The 20,951-nt window shown below is 32.6% G+C and overlaps 1 protein-coding gene across 2 annotated transcripts in view; it reads left to right on the forward strand.

The window, feature by feature from the left end:
- Positions 1 to 20,951, forward strand: part of LOC114339972 (NFX1-type zinc finger-containing protein 1-like) — a 380,271-nt gene that overhangs the window by 78,653 nt on the left and 280,667 nt on the right. For both annotated transcript variants that reach the window (XM_050650389.1, XM_050650390.1), the window contains one exon: positions 15,196 to 15,405. In XM_050650389.1, coding sequence (XP_050506346.1) covers positions 15,196 to 15,405 — 210 coding nt within the window. The remainder of the gene's footprint in view (positions 1 to 15,195; positions 15,406 to 20,951) is intronic.

The raw sequence follows: 20,951 nt of genomic DNA on the forward strand, positions 1-20,951 counted from the left end.
TTGTTGAAGCTTTGAGTGTCATTATTTCTTACATAAGTGTAATTCCGTATGCCCATTCCGTAAAGTACAGAACCCATGTTAACGGCATATTTTATTTCTAATTACATAATTGCTATCCCATCATCCCCTAACGTAAAAACCGTCATTACATAAAAATACTTTTACTTTATCAGACTATAACAAATAAATCCAGTTAGATATTACTTCAAATTTAATTTCTTTCCTTTTCAATTTTGACTTATTATTTTAAAAAGTTATTAAATAGGATATTGTATAGAAAATGTCTTAAATTGCTGACAAGAAATATGAATGATTAAATGCAAGGAAGGTCGTAACAAAATATTTCCATCTATGTAGAATCTCCTGACACATCAGAAACTGCGCCGACGAACATAAACAGTGTAATAATTAGATTGACTTACATGACTGTTGTTATAGTCCAAGAAATGAATCTTAAAACAGCACAAACCCTCGCAATTTTTACAGAATGGACCGATTTGCATAAAAATTTGGAATTAAGTTCACCTTATCCTCTACTTCAAAATCTATATCTATAGTGTGCCGAAGGGCGCTTTTAATTTTTGAACTTCCCCTTTTTGCCAAAATCTATAAAAAATCTTAAGAGGAGTGAAATTTGTTCAGATGCATTAAATATTATTATCTAATACTCTAACTTTAATTATTAATTACAGGTCTGGATCCCGCGTATGAAAGAAAGTTGATTAATAGCAAGCTGAAAATTTGTTAATATTAAGGGTGTCTAGTCGGATAAACTTTGATATATGGGAATACTGGAACAGGGGCAGTTTTAATTGTGGAACAGGTTAAAAATTTGGAACGGTCAGACCACGAAAACGGCACATTTATTTTGTCCGACAGAACAGACTTAAACTCTCCGAACAGAGATTAAACTCTCATGCAAAAATCAGACTGCTATTTATCGCCTGTCATAATTCCTATCATTTGACATATTCTACATGTTCCACTCATTAAAGCGCCCATTTGGTGATAAATAGCAGTCTAATTTTTGCATGAGAGTTTAATATCTGTTCGGAGAGTTTAAGTATGTTCTGTCGGACAAAATACATGTGCCGTTTTCGTGGTCTGACCGTTCCAAATTTTTAACCTGTTCCACAATTAAAACTTCCCCTATTCCAGTGTTCCCATATATCAAAGTTTGCCCGACTAGACACCCTTAAGCTATTAACAAATTTTCAGCTTGCTATTAATCAATCAACTTTTTTTGTCGTACGCGGGATCTAGACCTATTATTTTAACCCTTTAAAAGTACATTTTTAAGGGTGAAAACTACCCCTCATTACGAACTAAAAAAAAGTTTATACTGAATCAGTGAAATTTAGTTAAGATGAATTAAATAATGAGTTTTTGGTGCTTTAAATATAATTTTTAAATATTTCAACCCATTGAAAATTCAAACAGCAAATGCCGTTTCCCTTCCGTCAGTCAGGACTTCCATTTTTTTCGATCTTCCCAGTCTCCGTCTTCCAATCCTTTCTTAGACATGGCTTCGTCGACTCCAAGATCTTCTCGGTCGTCCTCTTCTTCTCGTTCCTCTTGGGCTCCATTCTGCAACCAGTTGTTTCAACTAGAACCAACAATTGTGAAATTAGAAACTTTGGGGGGGATTCGTTTATTTAGAATGTAATGTTAAAAATGTAACATTATTAGGGATTAATAGTTGTGTTAAATTAAAATTGATAAGTAGAGTAAAGGAAACTAGTATCAGTAATAAGAAAAAATTATTTATTAAAGATCACTTAGATCTTTTTGAAGGTACAGGGACGTTTAAGGATAAATGTACAATAGAAATAAAAGAGGGTAGTCAACCAGTTGCTAATCTCCCTAGGCGTATTCCATTGTCCCTTAGAGGAGAACTGAAAAAAACGTTAAAAGAGCTGGAAAAACGAGCTATAATAGAAAGAGTGGAAAATACTGGGAGGGTTAGTAACCTGGTGATAATTGAGAAAAAAGATAAAACACTTAGGTTATGTCTTGATCCAAAAAATTTAAATTCAGTAATTAAACGACCTAAAAATGTTTTAATCTTCACCTTACAAGATATAACATACAATTTAACAAATAAAAAAATACTCGCTGTATTAGACTTAAAAGAAGGGTTTTGGCAAATTTCTCTAGATAAAAAATCCAGTGATCTGTGTACGTTTTCAACTCCATATGGATGCTGGAAATTTTTAAGGTTTCCATATGGATTAAATATGGCTCCAGAATATATTCAACATATTAATACAAAAAATTTCTCAGATATTCCGGGAGTACTTGTTTACTTTGATGATATACTCATAGCTGCTGAGAATGAGCAGGATCACGACTTAATATTGGCAAAAGTGATGACTAGGGCTAGAAATTTAGGTGTCAAATTTAATGTTAATAAATTGCAATTTAAAGTTGGGCAAGTTAAATATCTTGGTCACATGTTTTCAGCAAATGGCATGGAAATTGATACAGAACGCATAAGAGCAATTTCAGCTATTAAAAATCCAGCTAATAAGAAGCAATTACAGAGCGTATTAGGCATGACAAACTTTCTGTCGAAATTTGTAAAAAATCTATCTGAATTAACGTCCCCCTTAAGGGAACTTTTAAAAGAAAAAATGAATTTGTGTGGCTACACACGCACACAGAAATACTTGAAAAAATTAAACAAAGAATAACAGAGGCACCAGGGCTAGCTAATTTTTTTAGAACAAAAGAAAATCACAATTGAGACAGATGCCAGTCAAAGTTGATTAGGATGCTGTCTGTTACAAGAAAACAGGCTTGTTTTTATGCCTCTAGAAATTTAAGCAACTCAGAATCAAATTTTGCACAAATAGAAAAAGAATTACTTGGAATTGTATTTGCAACAACTAAATTTCATAATTTTGTATATGGAAAAAAAATTAATATAATCACAGATCATAAACCTCTTGTTACTATTTTGAACAAGAGGGTGTGTGACGTAGCCTCATCTAGACTTCAAAGAATGAAAATTAGACTATTAAAATACAACATTAATGTCTCTTTTAAACCTGGTAAATTTTTGCACATTGCAGACTTGCTGTCGAGGTCTTACTTGAAAGATGATCATGAAAATACTGATGAATGGGTTAATGAAATGGTGCATTCATTAAGTGCAGGCTTAAATTCTAACTGATGAAAAGATAATTCAATTTCAGCAAGCTACTGTAGCAGATCCATTACTTTCTAAACTCAAATATTATTTTTTTAATGGTCGGCCCAAGAGTAAAAATGATGTTTCAGATAATATTAAACAGTATTATAAACTTCAAACAGAGATATCTGTTGAAGATGAGTTATTATTTTTCAATCGTCGTGTCATTGTGCCTGAGACATTGAGGTCATACATACTGAATTTGTTGCATGAGGCACATTTTGGCATCACTAGGACAAAAGGGAGAGCAAGGCAAGCTGTTTATTGGCCTGGACTAATGTCAGATATAGAACAAATAATTTCAACTTGTTCTGTTTGTGAGAATGGAGCATGACATACCTGATATTCCATTTAACAAAGTAGGTTGTGACTTTTTTGAATTTAATGATAAAAGTTATTTAGTTATTTAAGATTATTATTCTAAATGGCTAGAAATTTTGCATGTTAATGATAAAACCTCCAGTGAGGTAATTAAAAATTAAAATCAGTATTTTCCACACATGCAATACTTAAAACAGTAATTTGTGACAATATGCCTTTCAGTTCAAACGAATGTAAACAATTTTCTAACAGTTGGAATTTCCAGTTCAAGTTTAGTTCACCTGGGTATCCTAAAAGTAATCGTCCTGCTGAACGAGCAGTTACAACATCTAGAAACATTCTTAAAAAATGCAATTATACTAAAACTGATCTGGAAACTGCCTTATTAGAATACAGAAACACCCCGATACATGAAATTAATTTAACTCCTGCTCAGTTGCTTTTTGGCAGAAGAGTTAGGACAAAATTACCAACGCATTCTAATTTACTGAAACCAGAAAATAGTAGATATTTTTTTCTCTGATTCTGGCCTTGGTTTAGAACTAGAACCTTTAGCCACGTAATTGTATAACTTATCACTAACTCAGGTGTAATGTGTAGTGTGTGTGTTGAGTAAGTGCCTTGTTACTTTGCAAAGTCGACGTCATTGTCTTTGCAAAGAGACGCTAATTGTATCCGAACGTCTGCGGTCCCTCCGGTTAGTAGATATGTACATGATAAATTAATTAAAAAACAAAATCATTATAAAACTTATTATAATAAGACTGCAAAAGTATCAAAAGAGCTAAATGTTGGCGATAATGCACTAGTAAGGCAAAATAAGATTTGGGAACCTGCTAGAATTATATCCCAACGTCATGCCCCTAGATCGTTCATAATAAAGGATCATCAAGGTAATGAGTTAAGACGCAATTCATCAAATTTGAAGCCGACACATAATGAGTTAAAAATGTGCGCAGATCATAACTATAGTCATAATTTTAGAAATAGTAAGTTTGACTCAGGTAATGCAGGACCCTCAGATTAGAGTTCAGTTCACATGGAGTCTGTTCCTCCTAATGACGTGGTACGGAAAAATTCAGCTGAGGCTCTTGATCAGTGTTCCTTTGATAATAATAGTGTTAACCGTACAGAGATAAGTGAAAAGGACATGGGTGAATTGTGCAATAGTGAAGGTGAGCTATAGTGAACAGGTCGGGACAATCAATAAAGAGACCATGTCAGTACAAAGACTTCATTATGAATTTTTAGTTAAGGGGGAAGATGTTGTATAGGCATTGGCACTTCAGCCACATGTATGTATTTAGCCACAATTATGTACTGGTCAACAGTGACATTATAGGTTAGAGGAATACAGGTCAAGTTATCAGAATCAACGTGGTTATCATGTAATGTGTATTCAATAAAGTTTATTATTTAAATTATACTAAGAAGTCTTCCTTCATTAATAGCTACAACAATATATAAGTACAGTCCGTCTAATTTACTTACCGTTGCACGTCATTATCTACGTTAGAGATTTAAGTTGACATTGTTGCCCAATTACAAAAAATTATTTAATTCATTTTAAATCAAATACGTCACACAATTTTTGCGGAAGTGGATTATACAACAGAACAAATTAATATTCAATGTAAATAAATAAAAACTTTATAAATAGAAAACAAGAATTAAGTTATAATCTTACATTAATCATTAAAGTATATATAAAAAAACAGTAAATATAATGAAACAAATACTAGTAAAGAATATAAACAAATATGAAGTGTCATCACCGTAACTGTCAAATAAATGTTACCAATTTATGCCAAAATATCACCTTCGTTCGATTATAGTTACAGTGTATTCCGAACAAATGTGCTTCATACAAACGCTTTATAATCCATTTATAACAATTAAATGAAACATATTATTGTGTATTTCTTTAAGTTAACATTAATAGAAATCTTTAAATATTATTTCTACGTGTATATAATAAAATATGTAGAGTGGCTGTAATGCCACTGTACTCGGCAAAGTGATTCTAAAAAGGAACACACCTACCGCCTAAATATTTCGTGTTGGTATCATGTGGCGTCACGGGCTATGACGCGGATGACGTGCAACGGTAAGTAATTTAGATGGAGTATACATACTTATATTTAATGATTTGTAAAAAAAGATATATGTACATTTATATACAAATATATTTGAAAAATACTGGTGAGCACTTCCAAAATTAAAAAGGTAGTTGCTTAAACAAATAAACACGTCAGAAGACGTTTCTACTTTCACGTAGCGCTGCGGGCGTAGAATCGTCCCGCCGAAAATTTACGGATACACGCATACACAAACATGTAATATATATTCGTATGTGTTCTATGGCTCCATGAGCCGAGAATGAATCAACGTATGCATGTATATAAGTTTCTAACGTACACAATGCAAAAATACACCGCTAACTTACATTATTAGGCTTCCAATTATTGGATCATTGTTTTTTTCAAAGAAATATATTGGTTTTTTACCCGTAACTTTTCATTTTTTACCTCAGAAAGTTTGGTAAAAAAACGTAGGTTTTTACAATATCTATAAGGCTAATAGTATCAAATCCCTTTTAGTCCAGAAAGCCACTGCGCATCCGCTAGGAAAAATATTCTAATTCGTATTTTTTGCACAATCTTACTCAAAAAGGACTCCTTTTAACAAATTTGCATGTTGCCAGGACCAAAAGGTGGTCAAAAATTTTTTAAACGTTTTTTTTTTGTTTTTTTCTTAAAATTATTTTTTTTGCATGGAAAAAAGTTTTTTTAGGTTTTTTGGATCATTCCAAACAGAAAAGGTCTCTAGTGACTTTTCTCTAAAAATGATAGTTTTTGACATATAAGCGAATAAAAATTGAAAAATTGCGAAATCGGCCATTTTTAGTCCTCAAAAACTATGTGAAAAACTGAAAATTTGAATGTTGCCAAGGTAGGTAGATATTCTTTAAACATTTATTGATGAAATCCCTCAGAGTTTTTTGCAATACAATATTCAAAACTCCTTTGTTTTTTAATTACTAATCAAGCGTGCGCGACACTATTTTCCACCGACAGTATGGTGCAAATGAAAGGAATAAATTCGTTATTTCGTAAACCGGCGACTTTAAGGAAAAATCCCGAAACAGGTCGATTTTTATTTTTAAGTTATGATATTGTGGCATATATGGTATACTAGTGACGTCATCCGTCTGGGCGTGATGACGTAATCGATGATTTTTTTAAATAAGAATAGGGATCGTGTGGTAGCTCATTTGAAAGGTTCTTCAATTCTCTATTCAGTAATGTAAACATTTACATAATTATTTATACAGGCTGTCCTTCTACTTCTTTTTTTTTCAAATAATTTAATTTAATAAAATTATTTTGGACACCCTGTATAAATAATTATGTAAATGTTTATATTACTGAATAGAGAATTGAAGAAACTTTCAAATGACCTAGCACACAACCCCTATTCTCATTTAAAAAATCATCGATTACGTCATCACGTCCAGATGGATGACGTCACTAGTATATCATATATGCCACAATATCATAACTTAAAAATAAAAATCGACCAGTTTCGGGATTTTTCCTTAAAGTCGCCGGTTTACGAAATAACGAATTTATTCCTTTCATTTGCACCATACTGTCGGTGGAAAATAGTGTCGCGCACGCTTGATTAGCAATTAAAAAACAAAGGAGTTTTGAATATTGTATTGCAAAAAACTCTGAGGGATTTCATCAATAGACGTTTAAAGAATATCCACCTACCTTGGCAACATTCAAATTTTCAGTTTTTCACATAGTTTTTGAGGACTAAAAATGGCCGATTTCGCAATTTTTCAATTTTTATTCGCTTATATGTCAAAAACTATCATTTTTAGAGAAAAGTCATTAAAGACCTTTTCTGTTTGGAATGATCCAAAAAACCTAAAGAAACTTTTTTCCATGCAAAAAAAATAATTTTAAGAAAGAAACAAAAAAAAACGTTTAAAAATTTTTTGACCACCTTTTGGTCCTGGCAACATGCAAATTTGTTAAAAGGAGTCCTTTTTGAGTAAGATTGTGCAAAAAATACGAATTAGAATATTTTTCCTAGCGGATGCGCAGTGGCTTTCTGGACTATTTAAAACCCTCAGTCTCAAAAAGGGGTGACTTTGAAAGGATTGGTATAGGCAGTTTTTGCATGTTAGTACAAGTTTTAATTATCAATATCTCACTCAATTTTGTCGTACAAAAAATTTCCGCAAACAAAATTCTTGGGAATTAAAAAGTCTACCATTTCATAAAAAAGCATTTTTTCGCATCTCTGATGGCAATCTTCGATATATTACAACACTTCGAACACTTTCGATAGCGAATAAATAAAGAACTATTTTATTAAAAAAATGTATAGAACATTTTTTGCTTAGAATTAATCTTTTTACCAATTTTTGTGGGCAAAATATAATAAAAAATTTCCGCACCCGAGGTGGGGTGGCAACCACCCCCATGGTAAAAGCGCCTTTCGGCATAATATAGATTTTGATCCTTGGAATATACACTACGTATTAATCTAAAATTTTCAAGAAAATCGATTCATTCTCCAAAAATTCCGATGTGAGAACCTTCGGTTCCTGGAGTATTGGGAATATTATACGATGGTTTAAAAAACCCTGATAATTTGTAATCTGGAATGTTTGGTAAGTTAGCTATAAATAATTTGCTTCTTAGTATTTACTTATGTAAACCTCCTGTTATTGTTTTGAAAACACAAAACTTCAATCTTATTTGAAATTCTAGCACAGAACATATAAAAAAAAATATAAAATAAGGACCTCCTCAGAATGAAAAATAAATTAAAGTTTAATTAAATAAATATTTTTGTAAAAAAGTTAAATTTTTAATAAATTTAATTAATTCTTATCAATTAAATAATTTTAATAGATGCACTATTTATGACCAATAATTAAAGACTGAAGAAGCTGCTATTTTTTATTTGTAAAAGTAAATATGATGCTTTGTAATTTCTATTTTCTAATTTTTTTATGTCTTTTTTATTGACCATAACGGAAAATCATTATGTTATTTTTGAATCTACAGTCAAAAATTATAAAGTTAGCAATTTACGTCGATATTATGAAACCAATCATCCTGTTTTCTAATCAGTATCTACCAAATTCCAAATTGATCAGATAAACTTGCTTCTCTAAAATCAAATAAGCTAGTCAATTTTGACGACCTTTGACAATCTACCTAATAAAGTAAAGTGGCCCTATTAACTCCATACTCCATTCCAAACTGGGATATCTACAATTTTTTCGCCAATAAAGGACCCCGATAACAATATATTCAATTTTACATAACGTAGATGAAGAATCAATCAGAGCAATTATGAGGTTTCTTAGCATAAACAGAATAAAATTATAATGTTCAACTAGCTATAAATTATTTATAATTCATGCTTACTAATAGATTATGTTTGTTATTGTACCTTGTACAAAAAGTAAATATTTAGTCAAAGTTATCACCATAGCCAATTTACTTCAAAAGAGATCAAGAAGTAGACATATTCGGTGGGCCCGACATGGTCATGAGCCAGTCAACGTCACGTCGTGATCGCCAACCTGATCGAGCTGGCCAAATTGCATAAAGCAAGGCCAATAACCAAGCAAGCAAGTAAAGTGACTGAAGTCAGTTTTGTCTTTTCCTAGAATATTGCTCGTGTAAATCGCCCATGTGGAGTGGGAGAGTTTATTACCAAAAAACTTGGAAGATGAACTTAAAGTTTTCAATTCAAATAATGCAGCATTGCATAAAGTTGTTTCGCAAATCCTAATCTCGAGATACACCACCGATCTGTACTGATTGATATCGTTTTAAAGAACTGTATTGCATTCAGCTTAGCCCTTGTCGAATTGACAGATATTATTACAGATCTTCCTCATTTCGCATTGTTCATACGTTTTGTTTCATCTGACTTCGTTGTTAAAGAAGAATGCTTAGATTTAGTGGCACTTCAAAAGTCAACCCATGTTGTCGATATTAAAAATGCATTAGAAAACTTCATGCATCCATAATGAAAACTTTTGATGTGCCTATTAATATACTTATAAGCATTGCAACTGACGGAACTCTGGCAATGCTGGGTAAAAAGGTTGGTATTATAGATAGGGCTTTTAAGACATGATTCTCAAATTCCACAATTTTTACCAATTCGCCGAGAACATCTCGTTAAAAAATGTTTATATCCTTATGTTATGAAGACAGTGTTACACATTTTAAATTACATTCTCACCAATGCAAAAATCATCAACAATTCAAAAATGTCCTTAAGGGATTAAAGGATGAAGAACTTCCAAATGGCATTAATTTCTTTTGCATTGTTATATAGATAGATATTTATTTAGTACTATGTAGATATATCGATTTGTAGATTTGTTTGATCCAATAACTGCATTTTTTAACGAAAAGGATTCCTATCCAGGATTAAACGATGACTAGTGGTTGTGGGACTGATGTTATGGAACAACTTTACAAACACTGAATTTACACTTGCGGGAGAAAGATAAAATCAGATCTTTCACTGTGTATACCTATTTAGTTTTCAAGCTAAATTATAACTTCTGCAAAAGGACATTAAAAATAAAATATTTTTTCATCTTCCTCGAATTAAAAAAAATCGTTTCATTATTAAACAAGTGAAGTCGAAGTCTAAACGTTCAATAAATTTTATTTCAAACTTAAATCCGGGATTTATTCCTGAAAATTATACATGGTTTTTATTACTCGTTAGTGCAGTGCTTAGAACGCCAATAATGTAATTTATTGCTGCATCCTTTTCCAAAAAGAAAAACAGAAAACATTTTAGCTTCATACTTTATAGATACGAAAGAAGGTGAATTAATAAAAGACATAAAACAATGAAAGACGCATGTGTGTTCTGATCGTAAAACTAGGTTTTTTCAATTTTTGTGAATTTTGGGGAGTGAGATCGGTAGAGGGATGTGTGAGGGTCTGAGGGATGCTTTAAATTAGCAATAAAATAATCACTATATCGCTATTCATCATATAAGATTTCTGTTTCTCGCAAGATTTATTCTCGGTAGAATGATTCCGGCTAATCCGAAGACCCGGTATACTTCGACAGGTATCATATCAGTCTATGTTCTACCAGGTAAAAGGGAGGCTGAAATGATATATTATTTTTTTATGAACTGTATCAGCACTATTTAAATTTAAATAGCAATACAATATGAAACTAAGAGAGGTTCAGTAATCATTGTTTCTCGGAAACGGCTAGTAGATATAAATTTTTTCTTTCCGTAATAAATCAGCAATAAATTAGCAATTAATTCTCTCCGATTGAATTTTTTAGTTTCATCATTTTGGGTAGGTGAGTTTTGCACTAGGGGGGGGAGGGGCTAGTTTTTCGGGATTGGTCGATGTACCAATCAAGAGCAATTAATTAGCAATAAAATATGTCGCCAGGATGGTTCATTTATCCCTTTTCCTTGCCGAGATATAGCTTGGGTGCTGCTAGCTTTACCATAACGTTATCAGCACCCATTGTTTCTCGGAAACGGCTACAGCAATAATTGTTTTCTTTGCGTAATAACTTAGCAGTAAAGTAGCAATTAATTCCTTAGGATTGAATTTTGGAATTTCATCATTTTTTCGGGGTGAGTTTTGCGCTAGGGGATGATGGGGTAGTTTTTCGGGATTGGTTAATATATCATTCAAGAGCAATTAATTAGCAATAAAATATGCCGTTAAAATGGGCTCTGTGCTCCTTTTCGTTGTCGAAATATAGGTTGGGTGCTGCCAGCTTTAACGTAAAGCTAGCAGCACCCACTGTTTCTCGGAAACGGCTACAGCAATAAATTTTTTCTTTCCGTAATAAATTAGCAAGTAATTCCTTGGGGTTGAATTTTCGAGTTTCATCATTTTTTTCAGGGGTGAGTTTTGCGCTAGGGGATTATGGGGTAGTTTTTCAGGATTGGTTAATATACCATTCCAGAGCAATTAATTAGCAATAAAATATGCCGTTAAAATGGGCTCTGTACTCCTTTTCATTGTCGAGATATAGGTTGGGTGCTGCTAGCTTTACCGTAAAGCTAACAGCACCCACTCTTTCTCGGAAACGGCTACAGCAATAGATTCTTTCCTTCCGTAATAAATTAGCAATAAATTAGCAAGTAATTCCTTGGGGTTGAATTTTCGAGTTTCATCATTTTTTCGGGGGTGAGTTTTGCGCTAGGGGATGATGGGGTAGTTTTTCGGGATTGGTTAATATACCAATCAAGAGCAATTAATTAGCAATAAAATATGCCGTTAAAATTGGCTCTTAACTCCTTTTCATTGCCGAGATATAGGTTGGGTGCTGCTAGCTTTACCGTAAAGCTAGCAGCACCCACTGTTTCTCGGAAACGGCTACAGCAATAAATTTTTTCGTTGCGTAATAAATTAGCAATAAATTAGCAATAAAATATAGTCTTAGTCTGAATTCGGCCTTATAAAATGGGGCTGCTAACTTTACCGACATACAACTAGCCATGTTTTTCATCAGTACAGGGTGTTTCTAAATAAATGCGACAAACTTTAAGGGGTAATTCTACATTAAAAATAATGACAGTTTGCTTTATAATTGTATGGCCGCAAGTGCTTCGTTTCCGAGATACGGGATGTTAAATTTTTTCTTACAAACTGACGATTTATTTATTGCTTTAAAACCGGTTGAGATATGGAAATGGAATTTGGTAGGTGTTAAGAGATAGTTATTGCGCATTTTTCGACATGCAATTAAGAATTTTATATTCATTATTGGCGCGTATACGGGTAATATTACCGATCATATTACCCGTATGGTTTTCGAAATCGTGTTATATAATAGGATCTTATCTTCTGTTCAACTTTATATTTCATCTCGTCAGCATGGTTTTGTTAATAAAAGATCAACTGTAACCAATTTGGTTTATTTTACCCAATATCTTTCTGAAGTTATTGGCGATAATGGCCAAGTTGATGTTATATATACCGATTTTTCGAAGGCTTTTGACAGAATTGATCATGAAGTATTACTTAGCAAGCTTTCAACATTTGGTTTTACTGACAGTGCTCTTTTATTTTTAAAATCGTACCTTCAGGGAAGGATGCAGTTTGTAGCATATAATGGTTATGTCTCAGAAAAATATCTTGCTGCGTCTGGTGTGCCTCAAGGTTCCAATCTCGGTCCATTGCTCTTTCTACTATTTATTAATGACCTTCTTGAAAATATTTCATGCGAAAGACTGGGCTTTGCTGACGATTTGAAAATATTTTCTACTATTAGGGAGCTGGATGATTGTAACCAACTTCAGCAGAATATAGAAATATTGGAAAATTGGTGCAACAGCAACAAATTATAACTTAACACAAAAAAATGTAAAGTAGTCACTTTTTCTAGGAAATCAAGTTTATTTGTATTTAACTATAGTTGTCACGATAGAATATTAGAAAGACAGAACACGGTTAAGGATTTGGGTGTAATTTTTGACACAAAACTCACTTTTGTAGAACATATGTGTGTTAAAGTTTCTGAAGCGTTGAAGGCTTATGGGTTTTTAATTCGCAATTGTAAGTCATTTATGCCCGGTTGCACCAACATATCTTAAGCTTAAGTCGAGAATATTGTTACGCGATTGACTCTACTATTTTATTTATTTATATCTTTAGGCACTAAGTTTAATTTAAATAAAGGAAGACTTACTTATATTATTTTATTTACATCACTTATGTATTTTAATAATTACAAATAACAACAACTAACACATCTAATTTATTTACAACTCAAATTTATGATTTAATTAACTAAACATAATAACTACGATAACTAATAAATACATTTCACTAAATCCGATCGAATACAATTATATCACGCGTCGCGGCTCGTTCATTGACTGACTGGCCTGTGATCGGATTCCTGTTCTTAAATACTCTGGCAGCGGTCGCCTCGAATCGCCGTGGAAGATCTGGCCTTTACTCGCAACGCGGAGAAATATCGAGAAGAATTAGGCCGGGTTGTGAGGCGTCACAATATCATAAGAATTAATATAATATAATTATAATATATTATAATAAGAATACCATAATATAATAATAGATATAATTGATAATAAGGTAAGAATCTAAAATTATGGTGCAACGTAAGTGATACTCAAGGAGGCCCTATCTATAAGTAGAGCTTAGCTAAGGTGGAGCTTAAGATCTGTTGGTGCAACCAGGCATTAATAATATAAAGTCATTAACATTGCTATATTATACTTATGTCCGCTCTAAACTTGAATATGCCAGTATTGTATGGAGTCCTTTCTATGATTGTCATAACATTGCAATTGAAAGCGTTCAGAGAAAATTTCTAAAATTTTTAATGTTTAAAGTAAATGGTCTTTATCCGGCTAGAGGTGTAGATAATAATTACTTGTGTGATCGTTTTAGTATGTGTAGTTTAGAATTAAGAAGAAAAGTTGCATCTTTAATTTTTTTGTACAAACTTGTTAATAATGCAATTGATTTTATTTCAATATTAGAAAACATTAATTTTAATATTCCAAGGTCAAATTTAAGAACAAATGTATTATTTAGGTGTACAAGAGCTCGTACAAATATTCTATGTAAGGCTCCTATTAATGTAATGTGTAGAAATTTTAATGTTATTGGTAAGCATTGTGACATTTTTTCAAGTTCTCAAAGGAACTTTATAAAAGTAGCTATTGAGTTTCTGAAATAAGCAGTAATTTTTTATTTTATTTTTCTATTAATTTATTTTCTTTTTCTGTTTGAATTTATATTAATTTTAGTCTAACTTGTATTATTAATGTTATTTTTTGGTACTACTGCTTAAATCTTTATCTTACCTATAATAGGTGTTATAAATTATGTAATATTTTTATCATTGTCCTGTAAATGGGAAACTGTTGGGCAATAAAGCTATTATTATTATTATTATAAATGATATTGTAAAAATACTACTGTCACGATCGATTACTTTTGTGTCAAATTATGTTTATTCGTATCATTGATTGGTTATCTATTTACAGTATTGTAATCGCCAACCCAATTATTTATCGATAAGTATAGGTCGTTTTAATATGCAAATACTCGTCAAGGAGTACTTACATAATTTTCTATATTTTCTAAGCTGAATGTATAATAATCACAGAGGTACGTTTTTTTCTGCCACTTCCAACTGTAATGCGTTAGAGAGAATTCGATAATCTGTGACGCACCGAAAAATGGGTTTGGGATGATCTGTAAGGATATAATTATGTAGTAATCCTTTATGGATTACATTTAAATTATAATAAATTATAAATTATATTTGGCTCAAAAATAATAATACAATCGAAAAATCTTGTTTTTTCGATTCAAGAGGTTCTATGACCTTTGGGAAGCTAAACATTTATATGAAGGTATGATTTTATGTCCTCTATCGAAAGCACAAGTGGTGGGGCTGATAGGTGCGGGGCATTTTTGACCAGCTTATCCCGTTATAGCCTTTCGTATAATGGTGTATTTTGTTCTGAGGTCGTTTTCTTGCGCAGATTTCTCTTATATTTTCAACATATATTTATTTATTTTGTTCATCTAAATCTTTATCATTTTGTAATATGCTAAGAAACTGTCATGGCAATAATTATACCCTTTCTTTTTTTCTAGAATTCAAGAGAGAAAATGTCCAATAAGTACTTTTGGAAGGATACTGATGATTTTTGGAATAATTTAATCAAAATATCCGAACATTATCATGATTTATTGCCTAGAACTTCTTGCGATTTTACAGTAAAACTTCTAAAATCGGTTAAATTCAGTATACCACCTATAGAACAATGCCATTCAGTACATATTTCTGATGAAATCAAGAACAAGGTAAGTTGTTATTTACTATTACAAAATTTAAATTCTGTATCAACTCGGTATTAAGTTTCTGAGCCTCTAATTTAATACCTCATTATAGAACATCGAATACTCTGGTAAGACCTTTTTCTACTTTTTTCATTTTGTAGAAAAAAAATTATAATACTCTGCTCTGTTTTTAAACCAGGAGGAGTAATTCAAATTTACCGCTCCGTAATGCTTGTTTGTAATTGGTTCAACCTCAGGCCAGTTTACTCCACTGTTATGAAATTTTGACACTATTGACATTTATAAAAGATAAAAGATACTGTAAAGATACCCTTAAAATCGACCATTTCTCTGTTATTTTAAGTTGAATACACCGATTTGAACATGCTTAAAAAATCTCTTTTCACCTATTATATCTCTTTTTGTATTATAACTAGAAGATTTATGAAGAAACGAATCTGTTTAATTTTTCATAAGCTGCAAAAACGTTTTATAGGTATAGTTTTTTTCGTTAGATGCATAATTTTTAAAGTATTCGCAAAAAAACAGTAAGAAAAGGTGACTTGAAATGAAAATTGGCAAATTTTCAACCACGAATAACTCAAAAAGTATTGAGTTTTTAAAAAAATATATATAGAGTCGGAAAATGAAATTTTCCCATAAACGATCACATCAACACTTATTTTGTATTTGCTGTCTTTTTCTATAAATAGGACTTTTCATTCACAGTCATTTGTTTCGAGCTTCTGTCATATGTCGTATAATCCGTGTATATGAATATTATTTATACACAGATTATACAAAATATGACAGCAGCTCGAAACAAATGACAATCGATGAAAAGCCCTATAACAAACGTTTGTTATATAAAAAGACACCAAATAGGGCTTTTCATCGATTGTCATTTGTTTCGAGCTTCTGTCATGTGTCACATAATATTAATATATCTACGTCATACGTCTTTGGTTTGTATCATTGGTATTACCAATAACGTACGACGTAGATATATTAATATTATGTGACACATGACAGAAGCTCGAAACAAATGACTGTGAATGAAAAGCCCTATACAAAAAAAGTGATTGATGTGATCGTTCATGGGTAATCTTTCATTTTTCCGACTGTATAGGTACCTATATTTACATCACATCAACAACTTATTTTGTATTTGCTGTCTTTTTCTATAAATAACAAACGTTTATTATAGAAAAAGACAGCAAATACAAAATAAGTGATTGATGTGATCGTTCATGGGTAATCTTTCATTTTTCCGACTGCAGAACAGTTTTTGCCACGAATTAGGTTCTCTAGCCACTTCCGCGGGTATTTTAACTAAAAAATTTTCCACTACCGAAATGGTGGGAACCACCCCCCAAGACAAAAGCGCACATCGGCATAGGGTAGACTTTCAATTAGGAGATAAGTATAGGACATTCCCAAAATTTCATTAAAATCCATGCAGTAGGATAGAATTCGGAGATAATATCCTCTTTTCACCGTTTTCCCGTAAAATAACCAATCATTGTAAAATAACCAATCATTGATTGGTTATTTCACGTTGAAATATTCGATTTGGAATTCAACGAATAAGAACCTACTTTTCATGAGTTACAACTCTGCTTCTGTTGGGTCTAGAGACTTTATACATACATAATTTTTTTGTAAAATACTTACTTTTTAAGGTATTTGCGAAAATCCGGCTAAAACATGTTTTTATTGAAAAATAAACAATTTAACTCGAAAAGTATTGACTAGTCAGCTTATACATTTTCGGACTTATTTTGAACGTGTGTTTTTTTACCCCCCCCCCTCCCCCCGAGAAGTGTTGGCTTTCATCTCCATAGTAAAACCATGTGCTCAAGCTTAAAAGTGAAGTAAAGGTCATTTATGCCTGCTTGCACCAACAGATCTTAAGCTCCAGCTTAGCTAAGCTCTGCTTACAGATAGGACCACCGGAAGTATCACTTACGTTGTTATCAAGTATATCTATTATTATATTATGATATTCCTATTATATTTTATTGTAATTATATTACATTAATTCTTATTAATGGGGCTAATAATTCTTACAAACTACAGGGCTATAAAACTGTTTAGCCACACCATGAAAATATGGGAAAGAGTAATTGATAGAGGGATACGTGAAGAGACCGAAATATCCGAGAATCAATTTGGCTTTATGCAGGGTAGATCAACAACAGATGCAATTTTCATTATAAGGCAGTTGATGGAAAAATACAGGAGTAAAGAAACAAACGCTCATATGGTATTCATTGATCTTGAGAAAGCATATGATAGAGTTCCTCGAGAGATTCTGTGGTGGGCACTCAATAAGAAAGGAGCCCCTGGTCAATATGTAAAGATTGTGAGGGATATGTATGAGGGAGTAACGACTAGTGTTAGGACAGGTGTGGGAGAGACTGATAAATTTCATGTGAAAGTAGGATTGCACCAAGGCTCTGTGCTTAGTCCGTATTTATTCTCATTAGTTTTGGAATATCTGTGGCAAAAAGTTTATCTAATGCCATCCCCTCTTTGTGAACACACACACATTAGTTTTGGACCAGATAACAGGAAACTACAGGGTAACATTCCATGGTGCTTAATGTATGCTGATGATGTCGTGTTAGTAGGAAATAGTGAAAGAGACTTGGAACAAAAAATGGAACAGTGGAGACAAGCTCTGGAGGAAAAAGGTTTAAAACTTAGTAGGACAAAAACAGAGTATTTGGAATGTTCATTTAAAGATGGAGCTACTACAAATAAAATGGTATCTTTGGATGGTGAAATAATTGTGAAAAGCAATAGTTTTAAGTACCTAGGATCGGTATTACAGAGTAATGGAGAAATAGATGGAGATGCATTCAGTAGAATTAGGGCTGGATGGATGAAGTGGAAAGAAGCCAGTGGTGTGTTGTGTGACAGAAAAATTCCAATAAAGCTGAAGGAAAAATTTTATAAAACAGCCATAAGACCGGCTATGATATACGGAACTGAATGTTGGGCAGTGAAAAAGAAAGAGGAACAACGAATTCATGTGGCGGAAATGAGAATGCTTAGATGGATGAGTGGAGTGACAAAGAAGGATAAAATTAGAAATGAGTATATTAGGGGAAGTCTAGTTGTGGCACCAATTGATGCCAAAATGAGAGAGCATAGGTTTAGATGGTTTGGTCATGTTCAACGTCGAGACGTTAATCACCCAATACGAAGAATAGCTGAAGTGCAGATTCCTGGAAGGAGTAGGAGAGGAAGACCAAAGAAGACCTGGGGGGAGACGATAAGGCAGGACATGTTGGTAAATGGGATTAACATTGATATGACCCAAGATAGAATTGTGTGGAGAAATGCAATTAGGGAAGCCGACCCCGCATAGGGATAAGGCAAAGAGAATGATGATGATTACATGAATTCTTATATTCTCGGCTTAAGCCTAAGATCCTAAGATGTTGGTGCAACCAGGCATTACTGGCCTATATAAAGTGGCGAATCTGTTAACAGTTTATTTTATTTAAATGATTCCCTACTTACTCTGATATCTAAATGGGCGAGCGGCACACCCCTAATTTGAGGCTTAGAAATCGGAAAAGCGAACATGATAGGCGAATAGTAAATTTTGGTCATCCTTTATGTTTTCGAGGTCGCTGAATCCGAATATGAAGTTTATTTTAATCTGAAATTGGTGGAACATGTACAAAAATCAAATTTTAAGCAATAATGCGAAAAATCAATGTTGATGATTTTTCAATTTTAACTCGCTGTATCTTTGGCCGCTGTAAATACATATTTCCTTTTGAAAATTTTAACGTATCATCTTTGAAGTATTTAGATAACAATGTTTGGCCGAAATGTTTAAAAAATTAAAAGAGAAGTTGTTAATAATTCTTAAACATGTTGTCGTCAGATTTCGTAAGTTTCATGTTTACTTAAAAAAATTGAGTGACAAACTTTTTAGTTTATAATTTTAACCGACACAGCATTAAAACAAATCGTGTGCAATCAGTACTACGATTGCAGACGATTTGGGACAAACAAAGAAAATGTTGGAAGAACTTAGTACAGCCTGTCATAAAATAGGCTTAAAAATGAATATAACAAAAACAAAATATATGACGAACTTAGTACCAAGTAAAGTAAACACCTTGAAATACAAAATGAACAAATAGAACTGGTAGACAAATATATATATCTAGGTCACGAAATTAAGATAGGTAAGGACAATCAAACAACCGAAGTATCCAGAAGAATAATACAAGGATGGGCAGCATACGGAGTTCTTAGGAACGTTTTTAAGAGTGACATTCCAACTAATATGAAGAAAAAAGTTTTCGACCAATGCGTGCTACCGGTGATGACCTATGGTGCAGAAGCATTATCGCTCACAAAGAAAAATGCACAAAAGCTAAGAGTAGCGCAGAGAATAATGGAGCGATCAATGATAGGGGCCACTCTGCGAGACAGGATTAGAAACGAAGATCTACGAGCTAAGACCAAAGTCATAGACGTCGTTGAAAGAAGCTGTAACTTAAAATGGAAATGGGCTGGACACATTGCCAGAATGAAGGACAGAAGATGGACTCGTAAACTAGAAGGACAACAAAAAACTGGGTACAGCAAGCACAAGATAGAACACTTTGGAGACAAACAGGGGAGGCCTATGTCCAGCAGTGGATTGAGAGAGGCTGATGATGAGCATTAACACATAACTCATGAAGGAGTTTTTTGGAAAATTTTGAGTCAAAATATGTAATAGGAAAAAGTTATATAGACGAGTGGCACTCCCCAAAAAAACCGCTTATTTCTTGAGATACTGACCACGGTGTTGTGAATGGCTAATTTTGGCCGTATTTTATGGTTTTGATGGTGCTGAAAAGGAAAATGAGTTCTATTTTGAATTTTATGTGGGGGGACATTGTCAAAATCGCAATTTTACCTTAAAAATAAACTGAAATCAAGTTTTGTTGCGTTTAACTCGCTACAACTTTGTTCCATTTTAATATTTGTTTCTGAAATTTTTATAGTATATATTTCTCACCTTTCTAATCAATCTTTGGGATTGATCAAGGATTGGGATCTCTGAAACAAAAGAATCGTACGTTATTTGAAAAAGGTACAACTGTTAATGGAAAATTTTGCAAAAAAAATTTTTACGGAAATTTGAAAAAAATTTTGTGAAAAAATCGCCCTCTTTTTCTTCAATTTTTTATGGTGAAAAAATATTTATTTTTTATTTATTGGTCAAATTGTGGTAAATTTTCACGTAAGAAACCTTCCTTTTTCAAATAACGCACGATTTTTTTGTGTCAGAGACCCCAATGAACTGTCCGCGATCGGAACTACTTCTTTTTGAGGCCTCGACCTTGGCGCCCTCTACAATATTAGTGTACATGCATAAATGAAAAAAGATATATTTTTTGTACTCTCTAACAGTTAGATATTATATGTAAAAAGTTTTATGTTCAGTTTTAATAAAGGTTCTGATAAAAAAATTCTTGAAAAATGCTTTTTTTTGGTCTTCTAAAGTGTACTAGTACCTTAACGTAAAGTAAAAGGTGAAGATTTCTGAATTG

This window comes from Diabrotica virgifera, chromosome 5 (genome assembly GCF_917563875.1).
Source record: "Diabrotica virgifera virgifera chromosome 5, PGI_DIABVI_V3a".
Lineage (NCBI taxonomy): Eukaryota > Metazoa > Arthropoda > Insecta > Coleoptera > Chrysomelidae > Diabrotica > Diabrotica virgifera.